The 21,397-nt window shown below is 39.7% G+C and overlaps 1 protein-coding gene across 1 annotated transcript in view; it reads left to right on the plus strand.

Annotated features, from left to right (window-relative positions):
• The window catches only part of twf2.L (twinfilin actin binding protein 2 L homeolog), a 29,773-nt gene that overhangs the window by 5,198 nt on the left and 3,178 nt on the right, over window positions 1-21,397 (plus strand). Inside the window, 5 exon segments of the mRNA NM_001086834.1 lie at window positions 12,530-12,607; window positions 17,063-17,241; window positions 18,741-18,836; window positions 20,272-20,376; window positions 20,858-20,983. Of these exon segments, the coding sequence (NP_001080303.1) occupies window positions 12,530-12,607; window positions 17,063-17,241; window positions 18,741-18,836; window positions 20,272-20,376; window positions 20,858-20,983 (584 nt within the window).

Below are 21,397 nucleotides of genomic sequence, written 5' to 3' on the forward strand. Positions count from 1 at the left end.
TGGCTGTGTCACTTCTTAATTCTATGTATGTCCTTTCCCTAGCCCCCAATATTCACTGCCCTATTTCAATAGTAGGCACGGTTTGCAGAGCTTCTGCCATGCTGGGCCTCCTTAGAAATCAGTAAGCAAGGTTCTTAGCTGCACCCATCGGTCTACGCTTGTTAAAGGGGCTGTTCAGCTTCAAACACTTTTTTTTCAATTCAGTTGGTTTCAGATTGTTCCCCAAAAATAAAGACTTTTTCCAATGACTTTCTATTTTCTACGTGTGACCATTTTTCTAATATTGAAGTGTAAAGTCAAATTTTTCACCTTCTAAAGCAGCTCTGGAAGGGGGGTCGCCGACCCTGTAAACTGTTCTAAACTATACATTTAGTTGATACATTTCTTATCTTTGTCCCTGCTGAGCAGAATCCATGGTTTCCATTAAAGGCAGCTGTTAGAATTGATACAATAGTTGCTAATACTCTGTTGAGAATTGTATCAACTAAATGTTGCAAAATTGTAACAGTTCAGAGCCTGTATCTGAATCACTGAGCTGTCAGACTGAAACACCAGACAGGGACATTCAACTTAACTCTTAGATTGTGGAAAAACGGTCAAAAATAAATAATAAATATATATTATATAATTTTCTATAATGTCCTGTAATGTACTTGTTAAGAGTAATCATGTCCCCTTGCAAGCATCTTTTTTTCGAGAGAAAACTATCCCAAACTTCCCTCATAGTTTAAATCCTCCATCCCTCTTACCAGTCTAATTGCATGTCTCTGCTCTCTCTCCAGCTCATGAATATAATTTTTATTATATTATTGTTTACTTAATTTTACTTATTAGGAGTAAAAGAAATTCTCTTTACAATGATTTTGTGAAACAGAAAATAAAAATATGTAGTGACAGGCTGTCATATAGCCAGGCCCGGATTTGTGGAAAGGCCACAAAGGCCCAGGCCTAGGGCAGCGGAACTTTATTGGGGCGGCATGCTGCCCAACCACATCCACATTGGTTAGGAAGCACTGGTGATTTACAGGAGATGCAATAGTTTTTAAAATTTCCTGTGTATCAGTCCCCAGTACTCGGACCCGATGCTGAAAATTTGCACATCTGCACATCTGCACAAAGGAAGAGGAGGGGACGGGGACGATGAACACCAGAGGGCCTAGGGGCGTCTGCTATGTAAATCCTGCCCTGCATATAGCCCATGTGTTGATAATGTTGCTAGTACAGGTATAAGTCTTGTTATCCAGAATGCTCGGGACCTGAGGTTTTTCGGATAACAGATCTTTCTGTAATTTGGATCTTCATACCTCGAGTCTACTAGAAAATCATGTACACATTAAATAAACCCAATAGGCTGGTTTTGCTTCCAATAAGAATTGATTATATCTTAGTTGGGATCAAGTACAAGTTACTGTTTTATTATTACAGAGAAAAAGGAAATACTTTTTAAACATTTGAATTATTTGGATAAAATGGAGTCTATGGGAGACGGCCTTTCCATAATTCAGAGCTTTCTGGATAACAGGTTTCCAGATTACAGATATTGGGCGATGCAACGTTTCAGGGAGAACTCTTTTGTCAAAGGGTTGCATCACACAATAAATCAGCAAGGGCTTGCCCTGCTAGCAACATCCCTGTGTGCCCATGAATTTATTTCTCTTCCATATTAGAGGTAACCGATTCCTCTTTCATTGTGCCCCGGGAGTTCCCACTTTGGAGTGCCAGGGTGTATGATGGTGACATGTTGTTTCAGAAAGCAGATCCCATACCTGTATTTACATGTATTTTCTATATAACACTTGCATTATGCTAATTTTCTGATTATCATGATAGTCAATATTGTTTAAAGGCCAGCAAACCTATTATCCCCACATTTTTACCTCTAGGGTAGATGGTGCTGGGAGTCTCAGTTTTCATGTTTAGGTCTCTGTATAGCCAGTGATATATTTAATGAGGCAAAATGGAGATTGTGCAGTTTTTCTGACTAAGCCAATGTAAGGCAAGAAAACGTGGGAGTGCAGAGCAAAATATCTGTTTATCCACATACACACACATTTCTAGACGTACATCATTGCTCCAGGGAGATGTTGCATCTCTAAATTGGCATCACTCCCTTCTACTGACAGCAAAGATCTATCTCCCTGGTCAGCGTTTGAGTTTTTAAGGTTAGGAAAAGGTGATTACAGGTATGGGATCCATTATCCATAGACCTGTTATCCAGAAAGTTCCAAATTACCGAATAACTGTGTCCCATAGGCTCCATTTTATCCAAATAATCCAAATTTTTAAAAAGGATTTCCTTTTTCTCTGTAATAATAAAACAGTTCCTTGTACTTGATCCAGAAAATCATGTAAACATTTAAATAAACCAAATAGACTGGTTTTGCTTCCTGCAAGGATTAATTATATCTTAGTTTGGATTAAGTACAAGATACTGTTTTATTATTATACAGAAAAGGGAAATCATTTTAAAAAAATTTGGATTATTTCATTATTTGGATTATTCCATAATTTGGAGCTTTCTGGATAAGGTGGTTTCCAGATACTGGATCCCATACCTGTATTATTATATAATGGCTTGCATGTGTATGCTTTGCACACTCAGGGAAGGAATTATTGGAGTCAGGAATGCAGACCCTGCAAATGCTTCCTTATAGCAGCTACACAGAATATTTGTCTCCTGCGTTTACTGTATGGGAATACAAAATATGCCTGACTTGTACAGGCCTGCCACAAATACTTCCACTTACACCATTGTGGCTTTGTCTCACCCATGAACACTGTTTGAACAAACCTCATGTCACAGCTATTTTTCTTTCTGAGATGTACAGGACCCCCATACTCCTCCATGATTGTATATATAGCATTTAAGGCACCTCCTCCTTATTCTCATCCAGCAATTTCACCAGTTCTGCATAGCAGCAGTTCCTAATCCATGCAATTTATCTGCTTTTTTTTCATTTTCATTCACATCAATGTACTTGTTTTATAAAGAGAACTACGTTCAGGCTTAGTGCCATAGTGGCCCGGCGAGCCTCGTTAATTTCCCACACTAAGCTCCAGTGTGGCACATCATAAAATACCTAATCGATCCAAATGAAATAAAGCATGATGTAAAAGCTCTTAAGTATAACTTTAACTACAGCTTGTGATGGATTGTATACAAACAGGGGTTGCATGCTGTAACTATGTTATTGTGCAGGCCCTAATTTTAGAATTTAAGGCTATTATGTGGCATGTGCTACATACATACTTTATGTATTTATTTTAAATCAACTGCTTTATTCCCTGCTGTATTATTTAGTGTTGGTAAAGCAGCAATATGTTCTGCAGTGCAGGTATGGGATCAGTTAATCAGAAACCTGTTATCCAGAAAGCTCCACATTATAAGAAGCCTGTCTCCCATAGATGCTGTTATAATCAAATCGTATTTTTAAGACTGATTTATTTTTTCTGTGTAATAATAAAACAGCACTTGATCCCAACTAATATATAATTAATCCTTACTGAAGGCAAAACAATCATATTGGGTTTAATTAATGTTAAAATTATAGTTTAGTGTTAAGGAATGGAGACCCAAATTATGTTAAGACCCCTTATACAGAAAACCACAAGCCCTGTGCATTCTCGATAACAGGTCTCCTACCTGTATATACATTAAACTATACAGATTTATATGTAGAGGGGAAGGGGAAGACGGATGTCCTGCTAATTTACAGTCTTCAATACACTTTGGATATCTATACTGCAGTATGTAGGGGTGTGATTGCAGGTTTGGGACAATATACTGCAGAATGTAGGGGTGTGATTGCAGGTTTGAGGCAATATGATCCATAATGTAGGGGTGTGATTGCAGGCTTGGAACAATACACTGCAGAATGTAGGGGTGTGATTGCTGTTTTGGAACAATATACTGTTGAATGTAGGGGTGTGATTGCAGGTTTGGGACAATATTCTGCAGAATGTAAGGGTGTGATTGCAGATTTGGGACAAAGCACTACAGAATGTAGGGATGTGATTGCTGGATTGGAATAATATACTGTAGAATGTAGGGGTGTGATTGCAGGCTTGGGACAATATGCTGCAGAATCTAGGAGTGTGATTGCAGGCTTGGGATAATATGCTCCATATTGTAGGGGTGTGATTGCAGGCTTGGGACAATATGATGCAGAATGTAGGGGTGTGATTGCAGGCTTGGGACAATATGCTGCAGAATCTAGGAGTGTGATTGCAGGTTTGGGACAATATGCTGCAGAATGTAGGGGTGTGATTGCAGATTTGGGACAATATGCTGCAGAATCTAGGGGTGTGATTGCAGGCTTGAGAAAATATATTGCAGAATATAGGGGTGTGATTGCAGGCTTGGGACAATATATTGCAGAATGTAGGGGTGTTATTGCAGGCTTGGGACAATATGCTGCAGAATGTAGGGGTGTGATTGCAGGCTTGGAACAATATACTGTAGAATGTAGGGGTGTGATTGTTGTTTTGGGACAATATGCTGCAGAATGCAGGGGTGTTATTGCTGTCTTGGAACAATATACTGTAGAATGTGTGTGATTGCAGGCTTGGGACAAAGTATTGCAGAATGTAGGGGTGTGATTGCAGGTTTGGGACAATATGCTGCAGAATGTAGGGGTGTGATTGCAGGCTTGAGACAATGTTTTGCAGAATGTAGGGGTGTGATTGTAGTCTTGGGACAGTGTACTGCAGAATGTAGGGGTGTGATTGCAGGCTTGGGACAGCATGCATCAGACTGGTTATATTGTTTACAGATAATTCAGTAAAAATGTAGATGCAAGTGTAGCAGTAAACAACCTATTCACAGTTGTGTGGCACCCCTGCTTGTACTGGCCACTTACTCCTACCTCTCTCCCCTAATGGCAGCCCTGAGCATGGATAACATAAACATCACTGTGCTCCACTATCACTAGATATTTCTGTGGTACTAAATAGAACATTGGTATCAGTACTACTATCAGTAGCTCAGGGGCCCCATGCAACACACTGCAAGTATCGTCAGGGCATCATGTTGTACAAAGTTAGTTACCAGGTAGCACAAAGCTAGTGTAGATAACACAGGGTCATCAGGTAGCACAAAGCCAGCATAAATAACCCAGGGGTAAAATGTAGCAGGCAGCAGACAATGTATTTGCTTGCATAGTGTTACCAGGTTCCCTTGCTAACTATTGGCACAAACTACTATCATACATTACAGATAGACATCAGGAATCAAATTGCTAACATTAATGATTTCTGGGCTCCCAACAATTCACATGTGGCACCACAAGTACTTTACTTGTATAGATCCAAGTAAAACATACTGAATATAGAGGGCACTGTTACTGCAGGAATGGACCAGCAGCACACGGAGAGCTGATATCAAATGACAGAGCCCAAATGACTAATAACTAGATGGCTCCAATCATTATTCTTTTTTTTTATATAAGTTAGTTCTTGTATGTATTGAATTAAAAGGGGGATCCTGCAGAAACACAAGCAGGTATAAGCTGCGACAGATTAAGTCAACATCTTATTGGGCAGTGTATGGGGCCCTCCAACAGGCTTCCCTGATATCTGGCCAAAAGTCGGGAGATGTCGATCTGGTAGGTTTACAAATCCTGTCGGATCAAGGACCGCATCAGTTCATTAATGTGGTACTTGTTCCGACAGCCCGTATTTTTCACTTTGTGATCAGCCCAATATCGCCCACCTCAAGGTGGCCATACCAGGGAAAGATTAGCTCGTTTGGCGACGTCACCAAATGAGCGGATCTACCTATGTATGACCAGGTTTACTTGTAACCATCCCATTTTGGTTGGATGCTGGAAGTTGTAGTTAAGAAATATGACATATGACATCATGGCTCTGCCCCACCCAGGATCGTGGGCCACGGAAACCCTTCTCCCACCACCCCTTAAGGGGTCTTCATTTAGCTTTGAAAAGGATAAACCATTCATCATAGTAATTTGATCCATCAGATGGTGGAGCTGGTTAATCAAATCCTACAGTTTGGCCATTCATACATTCTACCACTGATTTATGTGCATTTGATTTTTTTGGAAGGGTCTTAAAGGGATCCAAATCCAAGTAGAAAATTAATGTAAAGTTTGCCCTTCTGAGAAAATTGATTTTCTGTTTTTAGTGGTTCAAGATGTTAGCAGTTTTATAATGCTAATACCAGGCTTTCAGCTCAGCAGCTCTCTTCCAAAGTCAATGTCTGTGACGCTATTCAGGTGGAGCATAGACAGGCAAGGTCGCTGACTCTGGACAAGAGCCGCTAAGCCGGAAACCTGTAATTAGCAGTCTAAAATAACTAGCATCTCAGAAACTACTAAAATAGAGAATTCATATAAACTGCAAGCATCCAAAGAGGGGCACTCTAAATAAATTTACATAAATTTCTCTTTTAGCTTTTCATGAATCCTAATGGATTGCTATTAGAGGAAAACGTACTAACCTTAGAGATTAGGCTTTCTCTTCTGTGACCGCAAGGAGCGGCGTCTGTCATTTTTGCTGCATTGTGCAAGTCACTCACTTCTTTACCCAAGGCTCTAATATTAGTCTGGAGGTCAGCTGGAAGGAAATCATCAGCAAGTCAGTCGTTTCTTAAAGGGAAACAGCCAACGCATTTGCAAACTCTTTTCTTTCGTTAAAAACTTAAAAAACACCTTCATTGTCAGGGTTAATTCCGATGGGGTAAGGTGGGTAGAGGTAGGGACCCATTCTACAGAGAATGAAGAACACATGGTCAGGAGAGTTACGGTGCACTCCATATCAATCAAACATGATGTCCCTGGTGCAACCGTGAAATATAATTAAATAAGCAAGAATAAATAGCTCACACATTGGACTTAATCAGCAGCAGGTGCTGCTTATAGGAGTTGTTTACCTTTAAATTAACTTTCAGTATGATGTAGGTATGAAACAATTTGCTGTTTGTTTTTACTTTTATTTTTATTTTTTTAAATTATATAGCATTTTGTTCAGCAGCTCTCCAGCAAGGAATACCAGCAGCTAGCTGGTTGCTAGGGTACACATTACCCTAGCAACCAGGCAGTTGTTTAAATGAAAAACTTGAATATGAATAGTAGAGGGCCTGAGTAGAAAGATAAGTAATAAAAAGTAACTATAACAGTATAATTGTAGCCTCGCAGAGCAATAATTTGTTTGGCTGGTGGGGTCAGTGACCCCCCCCATTTAATGGCTGTAAAGTCAGAAGAAGGCAAATAATTAAACAATAAAAAATTATGACCAACTGAAAAGTTCATTTCAATTGGCCATTTTATAACATACTAAGGAGGTTATTTACTAAAATCCGAATTTATCTCATAATATTGATTAAAAAAGCTTGACCAAACTCCCGTGCCCGATAAAGAACTCAATTTAATTGGATCATGATAAAATTGAGCGAAAACTGAATCGTACACAATTTTCGGGATATTTTCCCGAATTACTCGTTTTTTTCGATCTTTTTATATAGCATTTTGTTTGGCAGTTCTCCAGCAAGGAATATCAGCAGCTAGCTGGTTGCTAGGGTACACATTACCCTAGCAACCAGACAGTGGTTTAAATGAGAAACTTGAATAGGAGAGGGCATGAGTAGAAAGATAAGTAATGAAAAGTAATAATTGTAGCCTCACAGAGCAATAATTTGTTTGGCTGGTGGGGTCAGTGACCCCCTTCCCCCCCATCTAAAGGCTTTTAAGTCAGAAGAAGGTAAATAATTAAACAATAAAAAATGAAGACCAACTGAAAAGTTGATTTGAATTGCCCATTCTATAACATACTAAGGGGGTTATTTACTAAAATCCGAATTGATGTCATAATATTTATAAAAAAAAAAAAAAAAAGCTCCCGTGCCCGATTTTAGCTTATTTATCAATGAAAGAACTCGATTTAATCGGATCGTGAGGAAAACCCAAATCGTACACAATTTTCGGGGTTTTTTCCCCGAATCTCTTTAGTTTTTGCCTGAAAAGGTTGGATTTTCGACTAAACCCAGTGCAGACTGCAATAACTTCAAAATTGGATCGGTGCCTCTCCCATTGACTTATACAGAACCTCGACAGGTCTGATATGGCAGATTTTCAGATTCAGGCTTTTTGCAGCATCTGTGTATAATAATTCTTGAAAAATTAGAAAAAAAATTTCCTGTACAGGTCTGAGATGGCAGACTTTTGAATTCAGACTTTTTGCAACATCTGGGTATAATAATTCTCAAATTTTTTTTCCTGGACAGGTCTGAGGTGGCAGAATTTTGGATTCAGGCTTGCAGCATCTGGGTATAATAATTCTCTAAAAATTAAAGTTTATTTTTTCTCACAAAAATTCGAGTTTTTGCCCCAAACTACCACCTAAAAGTTAATGATGAATTTGCATTATCTAATGACCATTCTTCACACCCCTGGGGCGACAGACTGTGGCTAAGCTTCTAGGCTCTCCCCTGAACAAGCTGCAAGATCAAAGAATGAATGGAATACAAAACATCTAGTCAATCATTCCTATTGATCTGCCTTCAGTAGAGCACGTGGAGTTCAAAGACAACCTGACCAAACCGATATCTATAATTCATAAATAATTAAGTTACAGTTTCTTCAGGTGTAATTAAAATCAGGATACAGGAAGTCCAATCACAAAGATCTCCTTAGCTTTTCATGCTTTGTACAGAACATGTACAGTCAGCAGTTGTACAGATGCAGTTACTGTGATCCAGGGGCATCTGCACATTTCGGCAGAATCTCGGATACCAGCATCAGAGTACCACTGAGCCAACAACTTTTCTGCACTTCCTGGTTCCCCTTTGACCATTTAATAACAGAAAAAAAAAAATCAAAACTGCTTTTAAGTTTCCTGTATAACAGCAGTTCATACATTTTACCAGTGCAAAGGGAAACTTAAAGGGATCCTGTCATGGGAAAACATGTTTTTTTCAAAACGCATCAGTTAATAGTGCTACACCAGCAGAATTCTGCACTGAAATCCATTTCTCAAAAGAGCAAACAGATTTTTTTTATATTCAATTTTGAAATCTGACATGGGGCTAGACATTTTGTCAATTTCACAGCTGCCCCTGGTCATGTGACTTGTGCCTGCACTTTAGGAGAGAAATGCTTTCTGGCAGGCTGCTGTTTTCCTTCTCAGTGTAATTGAACGAGTCTCAGTAGGACATGGGTTTTTACTATTGAGTGTTCTTAGATCTACCAGGCAGCTGTTATCTTGTGTTAGGGAGCTGTTATCTGGTTACCTTCCCATTTTTTTTTGTCTGTTGGGGGGGGGGGGGAAGGGGGGGTGATATCACTCCAACTTGCAGTACAGCAGTAAAGAGTGATTGAAGTTTATCAGAGTTTATCACAGGACTTGGGGCAGCTGGGAAATTGACAATATGTCTAGCCCCATGTCAGATTTCAAAATTGAATATTAAAAAATCTGTTTGCTCTTTTGAGAAATGGATTTCAGTGAAGAAGTCTGCTGGAGCAGCACTATTAATTGATTCATTTTGAAAAAAACATTTTTTTCCCATGACAGTATCCCTTTAACATCAGGAAATGGAAATGCAGTATTTAAATGCAGTCACGTTCTTCTATTTCAGACAGAAGGTTACCCTCTGTGTCCCTTGCACAGACAAATCACATGCTTATGTATGTACAGAACAGTCCCCTCACTCCTAGAACAGGACATATATAAAGTTACACTTACTTAACAGAGTTGGGCAATCAAGATTTTCCTCATCTAGGGCAGTATTTCCGTGCCAATTAAAGGGGAAGTTTTGCCTTTTTTTTGTTGTACTGTATGGGTCTTAATGATTAAAACCAAGGTGAACTGCTGTTCCTAGGAGAAATTTATTTGAAATGATAGCTATTGAAAAATAGTATTAATAGTTCCTTAGATCCTTGCAGTACATACCTTTTCCTCTAAATGTCATATCCCTTATTTCAATGACCTACGATTATAGTGTGCATGTAAGAGTCACAGATGCACGTGTATAGAATCAGTTTACCTTTGTACTTTACATTTCATAATTACATTACGAATCTTACAAAAATCGTATGTGCCCTATAAAAACATTAACAGGGTTATTCAATTTTAGAGTTATGTGATCTTTTTCAGACCTCAAATGAACCATAACTCACATGGTTTCTAATTTAAGAAAAAACTCAAGTGTAAAAAACTTGACTCAGTGAAGTCTGGGTTAACAACCCAAAAACTCAAATTGATCGAATTTTCAGCAAAAAAAAAAACAAACCTCAAATTGATCAAGATTTTGAGCGAAACCCACCGAAAAGAACTCGTACATTATGAAGGCTATTAACATCTGAAAAAGGTCCAAGGTACCTCTGCCTTTGACTTCTACATGACCTCGACAGGTTTTATATGATGTATTTTTGGATTTGAGCTATTTCCATGGTCGGGTTTAATATATCTCGAAAAATTCTGGGTTTTTTTTTTAAAAAAAAACTTGAAAAATGTGGGGTTTTTTTTAACCCAAAATATTTATTTTTGACCAAAAAAACCCCTCTAAAGCTTGAATTTTCGTGGAAAACACAACTCAAACCTTAATAATAACCCCCCCCCTTAAAAATCTTCCTCTTGATCACTAGATAATTGAGTACATTTACTAAAAGGTTGATGGTTGAACATTTTGGTATTTTGGCTATTGTGTGTATAGGTGGCTACACAGGCCAATAAAAGTTTAATACCCCTAGTGACTGAGTCAGTAGCTTGTTGGTCTGATAGGTTGATGAAAATTGTCCAACTATCAGGCAGGTTGGAAAATGCCTTTGGGCGAAGGCCACAGTCTTATAAAAGCTTCAGACTCAACCCCATTGGGCTGAGTCTGCAGCTTATTTGCCTGTTTATGGGAACCTGCTGGTGGCCCGCCAGACAGATATCTGCATGAAAATCTTCCCAACTATATCAGGCAGGTTTAAAAATGCCATTGGGCAAAGACAATAGGGACCAACGATCAGATCAGTTCAATTTAGCCTAGCTCATGGATGACCAAATTGGGCAGACATCCATTCCTTTAGTGATATTGTAAATATCTAAAAGTCTATGGCCAGCTTCACTGTAATATACATCTCTGAACCACAGAGGGGGCATAGAATGTTTTTAGTATGTCGTAGACAGGATTTTTTAAGAAAAATGTTCTTTTTGAATTATTTAAATGTTTTTGTTGTGTAGCTGTAATGCCTGGAATATGGTTCCTAGGGCTTAAAGGAACAGTAACACCAAAAAAATGAAAGTGTTTTAAAGTAATTAATATATAATTTACTGTTACCCTGCACTGGTAAAATGGGTGTGTTTGCTTCAGAAAGACTACTATAGTTTATATAAAGAAGCTGATGTGTAGCCATGGGGGCAGCCATTCAAGCTGTTAAAAAGGAAAGAAGGCACAGGATACATAGAAGGTATTTATGTTGGCGCTATATAAATACATGTTAATAATAGAATACAATTGTGTTTTATCTGTTATATACTATGTGACCTGTGCTTTTTCTCCTCTCCTCTCCTACAGCTTGAATGGCTGCCCTCATGGCTATACAGCATCTTTGTCTATATAAACTATAGTAGTCTTTCTGAAGCAAACACACCAGTTTGACCAGTGCAGGGCAACAGTACCTTATACTACAATTACTATGATACACTTTCGGTTTTTGGTGTTACTGTTCCTTTAACTACCCTGGCAACCAGGCCCTAGTTTGCAGATCAGAGTGGAAGATGAATAGGGGATGGACGGCCTGAATCAAAAAGTAAGCAATAAAAATAAGACAAAATATATTTTCAGCTGCAAACTAAAAGGAATGTCTCCTTCAACAGAAGTGACGCAGAGACAATAATACCATATTATATCTTCCTATTACAGGAGCAATTGTATCAAAATCACTTAAGTTTCAATGACAACATCACTGTACCATTAAAAACGGCTTAGAAGGCTTGTTTTTGTTAACTTTTGTTGTGCTGGCAGTGCCCATTTCTATCCACCCACTAATTTTACAGAGCCACTGGGCTGTGTACAGACATAGACATGAAAGAATCCTGTCCAAGAACCTGACCAGAGGGCCGTCTTTCATAAGCTGGTTCTATATCAATCTATATTGTGTGGCTTGGAGAAACTGTCAGTTCTCACCCAGCATGTTGACAGTCGCTGAAAACATTCATCACGGTGGGGAAATGCCTAAGGGCACCTGTGCTGGAGACTCACGTGGAGACCTTTGCGCACCTTACGTTGGCATTGCTTAATAAATACTGTATACAGAGCACTTCACCGCCCCTATTTATCCTAGGGAAGCTGTGTCCTAAAAACACTGTCAGATGTGCCCCTGCCCCTCCTGCTAAAGACGTTTCAGCTATATTTGGATGGTTATGCCGTCAGGATAGTGTTCATGTTTAGCACATGCTCTCATACATTATTCTGCACCCACAGATGCTTCACTTTGCTCTCAGGGATTCACTCAGCTGTTTTTATAGAGCACTTTATTAGCCCATTCTTTCTTTGTGACATTAAACAATATGTTCTTGGCTCTTGTAGCTACCCCAGAACTGAAGGAGTTCTTTGCAAAGGCTCGCAATGGATCCATCCGGCTCATAAAGGTTGTCATTGAAGAAGGTAAGTTCTGTGGGGACAAAGGTGTATAGGAGCTGGTGGGAGAGGGAAGGAAATATGAGTAACTGGCTTAGTTGTGGGGTGCCTTCAGGGATTCCAGTCTTGGATATTCCTGGATGTAGTGGGGTGACATTCATGATATTTTCATATATTGGTAACTTTGTTGTTAGCACTATATTAATAAATGATGATGATTGATGTGAGATAAAGGGTGAAGTCCAAATATAGAGCAACAGAGGGCAACTTGAAGCCTGAAAAACCTCATAATTAACAAATTGAAACATATATTATTTTACAAAGCATCCCCATGATCTCTGAGAGTCTACATGGAATAAACGAGTCCCACCACAAGGCTATCTTTTAACATTGTCTTGGGTTCTTTACAGCTGATCAACTGTTTGGCCTTCCAGAAAGTAGGGATGTTAGATATATATTTGGAGTCTTCTGAAGCACATTAATGCTAATGGCACATGTGATGTTTTTTTTTCCAGCAATGTATTTCAGCTGGCGGAAAAATGCCCCAAATTGTCTGTACCATTTCCTATGATTATAATGGAAACCACCTGACAGTGCTAGTACAGCTGGAAATAAGCCTGAAGCAGTTATTGAACAATTTGGGCAGAGATCCATTTGTCGTAGCGATGGTGAATTAAACGTGGCATGAGCAGTTTCAGATGTGCCGCATGTGTCCTAAAGGGACATTATACTAATCAGTAATTTAGAACTATATATATTATCAAATTTTGCCAGCACTCGCTTTACAAAAAAAATCAAAATGCCTGGGTGCAGTCATAAAATATAGAATAATTGAACAACAATGTCCGCACTCTTAGGTCTTAGAAACGGAAAAAGTTATTTATTAAAAAGAACTGAAGTTTCGGCTAGCACTCTAGCCTTTATCTAAGTGACTTTGATAAAGGCTAGGGTGCTATCTGAAGCTTCAGTTCTTTTTAATAACTAACTTTTTCCACTTTCTAAGACCTGAGAGTGCGGACATTGTTGTTCAATTATATATTTATATTACAGCTGTTTTCTGGCCAAGTCTGAGACTCGCTTGGTTCAAACATTATCATGGCTGTTGACAATATGCAACAAATAAGTGGCCCTATAAATCTGTGAGAGTTACCTATGAATTAAACTTGCTCAGTTCTGTTACCTACCGGTTGTTTTCGAACTACAAATCCCAGTTTCCTCAGCTGCCATACAAGTGACTGCTGCTACAGAAAGTGATAGTTTAGGAGCATCTAGAGGGCAAAGAATAGGGGCATTCCTAATTTAAATCACTTCAGTAACCAAGAAGTCACTCCAGACAGGGCATGGCATTTATTTATTTATAGCTGCTTCTCCTTAGTGAATTCACTTCAAAGTCTCTGTCAGCTCCTAATAGTCATTAGCCAGTGGCATGACTGGGCACTTGGGATTACTGTCTGTGTGGATTGAATCACATCACTTTAATAAAGGTGTCTCTATAAACAAGGATATGTACAAACACTGACAATTAAGCCCTGCACCAGAGTGACCTATCAGCTGTTCAGCTTTCTTTAGTAACTGCACAAAGCAGTAAAATATAACTAATGATTGGTTCCTTTTTGGTAGCATGACTGGGGCAGTTGGTTTCCCAGTATATACCTGTTTAATGCTAGTCGTCATGATCCAGAGTGCAGCTGGGAATAGTCTATGGCAATATCTCCTAATACTGAAATGCTCATGGCTGCCTTTTTAATTCCAGAGTACATGCATGTCCATATATCTGATTTACCCCATCATGGTTACAATTACACCAAATTTCTTTTCAAGCTGTTCAGTATATGATCAGTATACTATCATATACATTAGGGATTGCACCTGTATGGCAACTATGATAGATATGGGCAAGATGCTAGACAGGCCATGTTAAACCATCTGTGTTAGGATAGCACCAACCCATGTACGTCTTCCACTGCTGATAATAAAGATCACCTTGTACACATGGTTCCAGGTTTCATGCCCAAGAGGCAGCCCAGTACCACAAAGAATGGACTAAAAGTGGCCAAAAATGGAATGGTAAAAGCATCTGCCCCTCTAGACTGAATAGTCAGCATATTGGTCCATGTATAGCCCCCTTCCCTGATGAGCACCATTCTATGTATGCCTTCCACCACTAAAAGTAAGTATAAATTTCTACACAAGGCGTATCCTGGATTCATGTCAAAAAGGGCAGCTTGGTGCAGCACAGAACTGACAAAATGTGGCCCTAAGTGGTACAATCAAAGCTGCTTGCCCAGCCCCTCCAGACTCCCTCCTATGTATGGGTCTCTTCTGACTGCCTGCCCAGCCAATATTTGGCTAAAAATCATCCAGATAGATAATCATGCAGGTTTGAAAGTGTTATCAGTTGAAGCCCTCATCATTAGTTCATTGAGTCCTCCCTCAATGGCTATCCCTAGGGCCCTATTATGATCTAATTGTTGATGATTGATCGTCTCGATATGGCCCAGCTCATTGGTGGCCAAGTTGGGGTAGAGATCTTGTTTGGTCCAGCTTTGGACACTTGTGTGGACTAACTCAAAGGAAGTGTTGTTACATTGCAAGGTTTCACTTGATGACCAGAAAGCACATAGCAACTTAATGCAAGAATAAACCATAACAATCATCTTGGTTCGTCTCCATCCCCATAGGTACATGAAACCAGCTTTAAAATGACTGTTTGAGTGCAACATACTAACCATACCTCCAGCCAGAGAGTAATTTTGCTTACTGTACATCTGGTAAAACCGTGTAAAAGGGAAATGCCTCTGTTAGGTGACCTGTTATTACTCAGGTACAGCTGAATCTAAGCAGGGACAACAGTCCATTATCTTCCTCCAGGTGGAACTACAAGAGTTTGACAACTCTGTAAAATAATCTAAATTATTGTCTTTATAGCACAAATTGTCAGATGCTGAACCACATCATTTAGCACAGGTCTGGCTGGGAGTTTCTGGGAGTTGTAGTTTTGCAACATAGGTAGCGTCTTTGTTTGCCTGTGAATTAACTTTTGTTTCTTTTGAACTTCACATTTTGGAATATAGAAAATGTTCTACCTTATTCAAAGTGCATATGTAAAATGAAGTTCTTGAGGTGGGGGCACAATGCCGGCAGGAGTCAGAACCTGAGAAGTTTACATGTAGCTTGGGGGTAAATAAAGGACAATTAAGAGGAGTAGGCAGTAAGCAGAGCCGAGAGGCAGCACATGGAAAATACTCGTAAGACTGTCTGGAATGTGCCGGCTTAGAATAGCTGAGCAGCGGAGAGCCATAAACACATTGGCCAATTCAATCACAAGGACAGGGGACAGTGAGACATGGCTGTAGGATCCGCTGTTAGAAATCTCTGATCTGTACCAGTTGGCTGAGGATGCTGGGAATTGTAGTTATCAAAAACTGCTTTGAGTGTTACAGTGGATTTTATAAAAATTGCTACACATGTTGTTTTCTCCACTGGTAGATTTCATTCAAATGTGCATTTTTGAGTGCTAATCTGCCTGGGCCAGGGGGTGTTGGATAGATTTCTATAGTCAATGGGAGCAGGCCTTAGTCTTTTGGAACACATGGCTTTTTGGCCCCATCTGCCAGTGATCCCCAACCAGGTGCTCATGAGTAACATGTTGCTCCCCAACCCCTTGGATGTTGCTCCCCAACCCCTTGGATGTTGCTCCCAGTGGCCTCAAAGCAGGTGCTTATTTTTGAATTCCTAGTCAAGAAGCAAGTTTTGGTTGCATAAAAACCATGTTTACTGCCAAACAGAGCCTCCTGTCTGCCTGCCAGTCCACACAGGGGCTACCAATAGCCAATCACAGCCCTTATTTGTCACCTCCCAGGAACATTTTTCATGCTTGTGTTGCTCCCCAACTCTTTTTACAATTGAATGTGGCTCACGGGTAAAAAAAGGTTGGGGACCCCTACCCTATGCTGTGTGGTGGGTATAGTGGCAGTGGATCCTGTCAGCGTGTTACCTCTTGTAATACATAGCCCACAGAGCAAGGACTGATGGAACGTGTGAAAAGGTACTCAGTGGAGCATTTTTGTGGGGAGATCCACCTGTAAGCTCCATGTGCGTCAGATAATGCGATTCACCAATTATTATAATAAGCAGAGAGGGGCCTTTGTCTGCTGATGTTCTTTGCTGCAGATGTCAGGCCTTAGGCTGAATAAAAATGTTTGTTTTTCTTATAAATGGCTTTAACTGGGAGGTAAAATCTGGTTAAAACTCCTTTGACTCAAAGTCCATATAATGGCATTCAGTTTAAAACAGATTCTTTCTTCCATTTTACTTTTCCCAAACAAAACTTCAGCAGGCAGAACAAAAATGCAATTTACTGTGCTCATGGAGAATACAGGTGCATATTACTGCCTGTTTGGTAGTGGCTTCAGCTCATACAGTACTGTAGGTTAGAGACTGACTACGATTTATTGATCATTATTTATTTTGTGCCTGCAGAGCAGCTGGTGTTGGGATCACACAAAGAGCTAAAACATGCCTGGGAACAAGACTACGATGCATTAATTGTTCCACTTCTTGATGAATCTCAGCCGTGTTACATTCTCTATAGGCTGGACAGCCAGAATGCTCAGGGGTACGAGTGGATCTTCCTGTCCTGGTCACCTGACCATTCCCCGGTATGATTCCTTCTCTCTGCCATTCACCTCTCATTATTATTACATTGATTAGAAACTGCTGCATCTCCTTTTAGATTGAAAGCTCTGTTCACCATTGATTTGGTGAAAACCTTGCCCACCTTTATTAGAAAGAATATTAATGTCTAGTGCTCCACCTTGTGGACAGATATTGCTATGTATGTACAGCTATGGGACCTGTTATCCAGAATGGTCAGGACCTGGGGTTTTCTGGATAAAGGATCTTTCTGTAATTTAGATCTTCATACCTTAAGTCTACTAGAAAATCACGTAAACACTAAATAAATCTAATAGGCTGGTTTTGCCTACAATAAGGATTAATTATATCTTAGATCAAGTACAAGGTACTGTTTTATTATTACAGAGAAAAAGGAAATCATTTTTAAAAATCTGGATTATTTGGATAAAATGGAGTCAATGGGAGACGGCCTTTTACATAATTGGGAGCTTTCTGGATAACTGGTTTCCTGATAACTGATCCCATACCTGTATATCACTATGACACAAACTCTATCGTTTGTTCCATCTGTGTTTTGGCAATAAATGCTTTTATTTCCACTTTGCCAGGACTAATTGATGTTGCTAAGGGCACAGGTAATATATTTGTAGTAGCAAGGGATGGGAAGGCTTTTGTTGGGCACGTCACTCAGATATTAGGTTGCACCCCATTTATAGTAAGTCACTAGTGCACACTCACTCTAACGTTGTGTGTATTACCTGCCATGTGTTTATTTACATTTATTTGGGTCTGGGAATGTATATCAGTCAGGTTAATGAACGCAATGCAGATCAGTCAATTCACTGTAGTAATTTATAGATCCAGTTTCAGTATAAAGTAGAAGCAGGCATTTCAAAACTGGTTAGTGGCCCCAACAGCTGTCATATACGGCTTCTGTTTCTTCCTAAGTAGTTGCTTCTCACCTTTCAGTCATTACAGGGGCTGGGTAATAGACAACATAATCCCGTAGCCAGTTTACTGCCTTTAGAATATGTTCAGCCAGCGTCCAAGGACACATTCCTCTCCAGACCATTGTAGCCGTTCATTTTATTTTCTCATGTTGTGCTGGAAAAGCATTGTATACATAAGGTAACACTTGGAGGTGCCATAGATTTGTATCTTACTAAACTAACCTGCATCCACACCTGTTCTCTGAGTCTATCTACGCCAGTGTTAGCTGCTGGAATTCTATGGGGTATATTTATCTAAGAGGGAAGTTAGTGATCATCACAGTCTGCTAGAGTGAAATTCTGCCTCTCTCCATTCATTTCTATGGGATTTTTAAAGGCGTATTTATCAAAGGGTGAACTTTCACTTTCACCCTTTGATAAATACGCCTTCAAAAATCCCATAGAAATGAATGGAGAGTGGTGGTATTTCAATCTAGCAGACTGTGATGATCTCTAACTTCACTCTTTGATCATTTTACCCCTTTGTGCGCAGCTTCATAAAGGGCTAACATCTCTGTGCTTTTTTCCGACAGGTGCGGCTGAAGATGCTCTATGCGGCTACAAGAGCAACTGTCAAGAAAGAATTTGGCGGGGGACACATTAAGGATGAAATATTTGGAACACTAAAGGTTTTTTTGTTATGTTTTCTGTTCTTGTGAACAATGTAAACAATTTAGTTGATTGAATGATAACCACATCTTTCCCAATCTACTAATAAATGTTGTTAGTAGACTCTAAGTAGACTAGTTAGTTAAGGGGCAAGTGTAAATAATATATAAGTTAATTGCCATGGATCAATAACAGTTCAGTGAGTTTGCAATTGATCCTCAGCATGCAGCTCAGATTCAAAAGCAACAGTTATGACCCATGTGGCCCTCCTGCAAGTCCTTGATTGACTACCACCTGGTAACCAGTCAGTGGAAACCAAGAGAGCTGCAAAGCAGGAAGTAGTGTTCTGACTATTATGTTACACACCCAGTCATTCCAGCCTTTATACGTTACATTTTTGGCTACTATATTAGAAACATGTTTTATTTTTCACAACCTATCTATTTATCCAGTTTTTATTTTTATACTGAACAATTTAAGTTGGGCAGAAATCTTAAGATCCGGATATTTGGCAAGGTTGAGTAGATCAGGAACAAGTTGATATTTACCCTGCTTGGCCGCAAATAGGCTGTGCCTAATAGGGATGATTCAGGCACTCGGGCTGAAGACCAATCATAATTTTGCCCAACGGTATTTACAAACCTGCCTACCAGATATTGATCAGTCTCACCATTGGGTGGGCCCCATATCTGGCTAATAAACTCCTGGCTTTCTTAAGGAGCCAAATCAGCAGCTTTTATTGAACCATGTAAGGCCACCTGAATACCCAGATTCGAATATTCAAAGGTCACAGTCTTGGACCTGAAATTAGACGGGGTTTGGGCACTGCTGATCATCTTAAACTGTGTTTGGGTACAGGTCATGGGACTGGGATTTGTGCTTAAAGCCTAAAGCTGGCCATAGATGTTGAGATTTTTAAAAGATCAGATCCTCATCGGAACGATGGTATGATCGTACGAATTGATCATCAACTAAAAGACCTATTTGCCAGGAAAACAAAGGGGAGCTGCCTGCTTGGCCCTGCAAACATAGATAGATTGCACTGGGGCCGACAAAGATTTTTTGACCTGGCCGATTAAGTTCCTGACAGATGTCGGCCGAAAAATCATGAGATGTACGATCGTTCGAATCCCACTAACCACACGATAATTTCTAAGGATTGGTCGGACTTCCCTAAAATCGGTTGTTCGGCAAGAAGAATCGTCGCATCTATGGGGAGCTTAAGACTAGTCACAAGTTTACATAGTCACTGGCAGCTGGTCAGCTGCTGGGCTTAAGGGGCAGGTCATGGGTTAGACTGTGTTTGAATGCAGGGCATGACCTAAGTATGGACACAGTTTACATTTAGACATTTATAGGGCAGTTACAACATGGGGGACCCTTCAGATTTTAAAGTGTAAGGCACACAAAAAATTCGGAATATTTTTGAAGTAACTGTGGAATCCAATGTTACAGGAAGATGTTGCTCTCAGTGGCTACAAGAAACACGTTTCCTTATGTGCAGCTCCAGCTCCTCTCACTGCAGCTGAAAGGGAATTACAGGAAATCAAGATAAACGAGGTGAGTTATTGGCAAAAATATTCACGGTCACAGTTCTACATCCTTTTATAGACCTACATACTCGACACACAGAAGGCCTACTGAGAAGGGTTAGGTATATAGATGATGGATATACGACAGTCCCACAAATATGTGAAGCTTTCAGTAACATAATCACTCATATAATGTATGAGAACAGCTTTAACAAAGATGCATTACAAGAACAAACCGCAGTTCCCCTGAATGTTTGTCACATATCAATTATTTCTTTCTTGGCCTTTTGGGTTAATTAACTTTTGGATATTCTCATTTTGTTATAACTCCGCTCCCAGCATTCACGAGAGTTGGTCAGCAGTCAAAAGAAGGCCTTGAGACCTGCAGTCAATTACAGTTTGAGAATTACAAACTGCCCATTTATTTATTGCACTCAGTCCCAGAGCTGTTTCTGTATATCACACACTTTAGACAATGTTTCCCATTAACCATCTGTGTCTTTGTTAAGGTGAAAACTGAAATCAGTGTAGAGAGTAAACAACAGACCCTGCAAGGACTCTCTTTTCCTTTGAGGCCAGAAGCGGAGGAGGCAATCCTGCTCTTAAAACAGAAGAAAATCAATTATATTCAGCTGGTAATTCTGTTCCTAATGCTGCTTTGAAAAATCCTTACTTCATTTTTGCTTTCACTCACACAGCGTGACTGTTAAAAAATTTACTCTGCAAGTGAAAGCTTTGTATGTAATGCACTGTTTTTTCCAAGCACCTCCCACATCTCATTGTGGCTACCCTGTGTGTAGTCTGCAGTTTCCTTCTAGCCTTATATGTCAGACCATGCCCTTGTCCCGCCATTGAGGCCAGTACAGTCCAGTTTATGTCATATGGTAGGCCAGATATCCAGTATGCTAAATGCTCAGGTTTCACATTGTACTACAGCAGTGATGTTATGCAAAAACACTTTTAGAAACTCCTGGCAATCTTGGGTGCCATAATAGTTCCTAGCAGGTCCAATTACTTGTGTACCTCCATATGGAGGCCAATCACTCTTT

Source organism: Xenopus laevis, chromosome 4L, assembly GCF_017654675.1.
Source record: "Xenopus laevis strain J_2021 chromosome 4L, Xenopus_laevis_v10.1, whole genome shotgun sequence".
Taxonomy (NCBI): Eukaryota; Metazoa; Chordata; class Amphibia; order Anura; family Pipidae; genus Xenopus; species Xenopus laevis.